The following is a 5552-nucleotide window of genomic DNA, read 5'->3' as shown; positions in this document are numbered from 1 at the left end:
GTGTCCTAGCATATGTGCTGCTTCTTTTAGTTTTCATATTTTCCAGTGTTGTTCCCTGTCTATTATTTTAACTTCGTCCCACAGGGGGAGGTGGTTTCCATTTTTCCATACATGATCAGCTATACCCGATTTATCAATATCTCCTCGTGTCACAGCTTTGCGATGTTCTTCTACCCTTATTTTGAGGGGGCGACATGTTTCGCCTTTGTATAATCTACCACAGCTGCATGGGATGGAGTACACGCAGTTTTTGGTCATAACCCAAGACACCTGACGAAGGCTGGAGGGTATATCAGCCGAAACGTTGTGTTAACAACAAACAAGATGAGGACAAATATCCGACAAATGTAAATAATGTAAATAATGTATTAGTTATAATGATAATATAATGTTATATATAATGTGTTAGTTACTAATGATTGAGATGCATGACTGTACATACAACAGTGGTCTGCTTACAATTGTCATAATGATAGTAATAATATCCTGTGTATCATTTGGAAATGACTGAAGTAGATGTCAGTTATGCAGTATAGTGTACTAATTAGTAATGACACAGACAGATGCCATTGTATGTATCATGCTTTGTCTCGATAATCCAGTGTACATACAGTAATCTATGAGATCTATTTAATCATGGATGATCTTGGACTAAAACTTTATGGTGTTGTTTTTTAGTCTAGGCTTTGGAGTATGAGGTGAATACTTACATGCTGAAGGTTCTGCTGTACTCCATCTCTGAATGCAGGAGTTGATGGCACATCAGGCAGTGAAACAGTTCTGTGCTTCGGCTCCCTTTCACCACAACACCACAGCTATCTGAGGCAATCCACAGATGTAGCTGAAAAAACTTCTATGCAAGTGCACAAGCTTTGTTGAGTCAGATGTTGTCACTCTCAGCAAAGTGTTTCTATTGTCCTCAATGCTCATTCTTGCTGTGCCGCTCGGCCTCTCTTTGGAGTCAGATATAATGACTTGTTTTCTTAATAGCTTCTGAGGATTTCCTGGCAACATTTTTTTCTCTCCTTTACAGCTAGTTCAAGACTTCTGAACATCGACTGAACCCTAGTTCCAACAAATCCTCTAACACCTGTCTCTACAAGAAGGCATGTTGCCTCAAATCCATTGTTTTTACAAAGAGTTCAACCAAGCCATTGTATTTTCTGTCAGATTTACAAAAGATGTGTTACATGTGTTTGTTGACACATGATAACATATTCGTGATGTATCTAAGTGTGTATGTCACATGTGTATGTTGATCTTCCTGAAAGTACTTATTATGTGTCTTAAATTGTAAATATTGATCTGCTATGTGTCTCTGTGATATATCTGTGTGTATGTGTGTGTGTGCATGAGCAAATGTGCTTCATATGGTTATGCTGTATCTGTGATTATATGTGTGCCTGTACATAAATATATTTCATATGCTAATTATTGAATTTTCCTTGATGTGTCTATAATGTATCTAAATATATATGTATGAATGTGCATTAAAATAACAATATTTTACCATATGCTAATGTGACACTATCAAGCGGAAGTTGTATGCTTTTAAAATTACAACAAAAGTTTCTATTTATTGATTTCTTTGATGACTGAACCATCTGTTTAATGAGAAGATGAGCAAGTTAGATGTTTGTTTGTTGGTGAGTTCACAGCTGGCATAAGAAGATATATGGCTTTACACAATTCAATCAAATAAATAATATTTATACTAGAAATTGCAATCAAATTTCCCCTCTGATCACACATCTACTACATTGAGATGAGAAGACCACATTGAATAATGTCATCCTACACATACACTGCCATATGATGAGGGTGTTACAACTTGAATGTCTGTGATAATGTTGGATCGGGACTAACCGAGAACCAAACAACAACCAAGAACAACTACTACAACCACTATTGCAACAAAAGCAATAACTCAAATAACTCCCTAATTGTAAATCAATTCAAAGAATTCATTCGCATGGAAGGTGAGTAAATGTTTTTTTTTCATTGTTTGGCTTGTGGTGTGGGAGAGAGACTAGTGTTTATTGGTGTGGTTGAACTTTAAAAATTTACTAGAAATGATATGGTAGTGACAAAATGATTTGCAGTATTTAGTTAAGTCCTTTTATATTCTGAGTTCAAAATTTCATTGACATTAACTTTGTTTTCCAACCTTCTGAGGTAAAAAAAAAAAGGTTGAATCAGAATGTAACAGTTGCTGTTCCTTTTGACTTATTTAGAGCAGTGGTTTTCAAACTGTGGTCCACGGACCACAGGGGGTCCGTGGACAGCAAATACTTTTTATGGGCAATTTGATTTTATATATGTTTTTTAATCGAAATCTTTTAATTGACAATAAACCTATTTGTTAAATACTGTTAAATAAATAAATGTAAAAATATATGTCATTCTAAGCAAATATTTATGTATAAATTTCATAAGCGTTTATAAGGGGGTCCCTAAGGTAAAACCTGAAATATGAAGGGATCCGCAAGTCAAAAAGTTTGAAAACCCCTGATTTAGAGGTTTTAAAGTTTGTATCATGTTATGACGTTGCTTCTGGTGGCTTCTGTGACCAATGAGGAGATGAGCATCAAAAATAGACTACTAGGGCAAGTTGTTATATGCTATAGACTACTACTGGTTAAGAACATAATTGACAATAGCCCTAGTTCTATATCAGAAATAGAAAAAAAATTTCAGCATTAAGAAAACTCAAAGAGACAAATGGAGAGAACATTCTCCCAGTGATGGGATGTAGTTGGGGACTTCACCGAATTAATGTCTGGTTTCTATCATCTAACAAGAAATCAGTGGACACATACATACAGGCTGAAGCCAGATTGTGGCAGAATAGCAGCTAACCTGCATCAATGGGAATATTTTAAATTCTCTATATGCTGAACATGTCAGGTATGTTCACAAAACATATACCACCTCATGTTGCACTGACTGATCATTTTAATCACAGTAGATAAGAATCAATCCATGAAAGTGGTGAGGCATATATCAATGGGATTTCAAATGTAAATCTAGAGATATCTTTTATCTTTTACTGCTTTCAGCCATTTGACTGTGGTCATACTGGAGCAGTGCCTTGAAGAATTTTTTTAGTCAAATGAATCAACCCTAGTATATTTTTTTTCTTTGTTATGCCTGGTACTTATTCTGTCAATCTCTTTTGCCAAATTTGCTAAGTTATGGGGATGTAAAGACACCAACACTGGTTGTCAAGCAGTGGTGGGGGACAAACACAGACATGAACACACACGCACACACACACACACACACACACACACACAGACACACACACAAACAGAGGCTTCTTGCAGTTTCTGTCTACAAACTCCACTCACAAGGCTTTGGTCAGTCTGAGGCTATAGTAGAAGACACTTGTCCAAGGTGCTACACAATAGGACTGAACCTGGAACCATGTGGTTGGGAAGCAAACTTTTAACCACGCAGCAATTTCCCTGAAATTTAGACAACATACCATAGAGCTGATGAATGCTGCTTACATATCTGGGATAGTGATATGGCTAGACACAGGGTTATGAGTGGTGGGGTACAGTGGGTACATCGCAATCATACACAAGAGTTTACTGAGATCTCAGGATCAATTTGGCCTCTGCATCTTTCAGGAGACTCAGTGAACGAGTTTTTCAGAACAAGAGCCTTAGAGCAAGTACAAAAATCATTATTTGAGTTCTCTGTGTATCCACCCTCCTGCACAAGTGCTAAGAACACCAGATCAGACAACTGAATTCCATATCAGATCACTCCAGAGTATCTGCGGTTTCATGTGGAAGGACAAAGTGCCTTGTACCAAAATTCTCCCAAGGGCCGGTATCTACAGCACTGAGGCCTGCATCCTTTGTCGTCTTCTCCATTGGGTTGACTGTGTGATTCAGATGCCAAGTATCTGACACCCAGAGATGGTCCTCTTCAGCAACATTGAGCTCTGAAGTAGGCCTCATGGACAGCCAAAACTTTGTTTACATGATCATCTTAAGCAATCTCTCATTTTATGCAGCGACCCTCCCAATTGGTTGGAGCCCATGGCTATTAATTAGAAGACATGGAGGTCTTTGTCTGATGTTGGAGCAAAGTGCTTCGAAACTGAACACAGGAGACTGCATGAAAAGAGGAAGAGATGTCCCCAACCCCTGTGGCTGATGTTTGGGGTTACTTTCAGTACCCCCAGTGCCACAGGATCTGCTTATCTCATATTGGTCTTGTCAGCCACATCCATTCCCATGAGAAGCAATTTAGTGGAGGCAGAGGAGGATGAAAGTCTTGGAATGTCATCACCTTTGATGGGCTGTCATAAGCAAAAATGTAAGTGTGTATGTTTTGAATTTTAATATTTACAGGATGAAAGGGAACTCAAAAGAAACTTTTTAGCCCTTGATAAAACTGCCCTGACTAGACTTATACGTGATCTTTTACAAACAGCATAGACTGCATTCCAAAGACTAAACTTTTGCCTTGAGGACCAGAAAATACTTAAGCTTTAATTAATTCACAACCCTTTACAGAATAGTAATTACTCTAGTATGGGTCACTTATATAGAATAGTGATATGGTCAGACATATAAACATTCTAGACTACATCTAAACAACAAAGGTTTCATCAAACCCGATCACCCCTTCTCGCTTGCTCTCTTTCTCTGCCGCCTCAAAGTTCTAGAATGCTTACTGCTTATATATGTAGAATATTAAAATAGTTAACACAGAAACACTGTAGACTGCATCTAAAGGGCTCAGATTTCTTCAAGCCTAGCCATTTATTAACCCTTCCAAATCTCAAGGCTTATATGAGAGTATTGCTCATTAGAGGAAAAAATGTAACAGTTAGGGGACAATGGGCACCAGATGAGAAGACATGCAAGGTTTTCTCAGACCTTTCATACCAAAAGTATCTTCCTGACTTTTGGGAATTGAGAACCTAATGCTCTGTTCAAAAAGTAGGGATGAATTCCAGCATGCAAACACAGTCAGAATGCTTGCTGTGACCCTTCCTACTGGCCACAATTTCAAAGTTTCCATTACAGCTATCCATGTCATGTCTTACAGCTTTTACAGTATTCACAGAGCATTGAACTGCAGTCATGATGTCAGCATTTTGACATCTGGCATGAATCATCATGATAGAAATAACTCTTTTCCAATATTCAGATGGCTTAAGGTAGTGAGCTGGTAGAATCATTAGCATACGGGATGTCTTTACATTCTGAGTTCAAATTCCACCGGGGTCAGCTTTGCCTTCCATTCTTTCAAGGTCAATAAAATAAGTATCAGTTGAGCACTGGGGTCAATGTAATTGACTTACCTCTCCCCTGAAATTGCTGGCCTTGGGTCAAAATTCGAAACTAATATTCAGATAGTTTCTAGTCCGCCATGTTAGCTAACTTTTTCTCAACTACAACCTTAATCTTTAAGGACTCCAGTGCCACTTGACTGTTCACCAATACATTAAGCTGTTCCTGAAAAAAGGAGATGCAAAACAGGAAATTTAGTCTGAACACCCTGTATGTCATCATCATCATCATCATCAT

The 5552-nt window shown here is 37.9% G+C and overlaps 1 protein-coding gene across 1 annotated transcript in view; it reads left to right on the top strand.

The window, feature by feature from the left end:
• Positions 1-1613: 1613 nt before the first annotated feature.
• LOC106875169 (ADP-ribose pyrophosphatase, mitochondrial) overlaps positions 1614-5552 on the top strand; it is a 99295-nt gene continuing 95356 nt past the window's right edge. The window contains exon 1 of the mRNA XM_014923199.2: positions 1614-1979. Coding sequence (XP_014778685.1) covers positions 1973-1979 — 7 coding nt within the window. The 5' untranslated portion in view covers positions 1614-1972. The remainder of the gene's footprint in view (positions 1980-5552) is intronic.

This window comes from Octopus bimaculoides, chromosome 25, assembly GCF_001194135.2.
Source record: "Octopus bimaculoides isolate UCB-OBI-ISO-001 chromosome 25, ASM119413v2, whole genome shotgun sequence".
NCBI classification, from domain to species: domain Eukaryota; kingdom Metazoa; phylum Mollusca; class Cephalopoda; order Octopoda; family Octopodidae; genus Octopus; species Octopus bimaculoides.
This window is presented reverse-complemented; position numbering and strand designations above follow the sequence as displayed.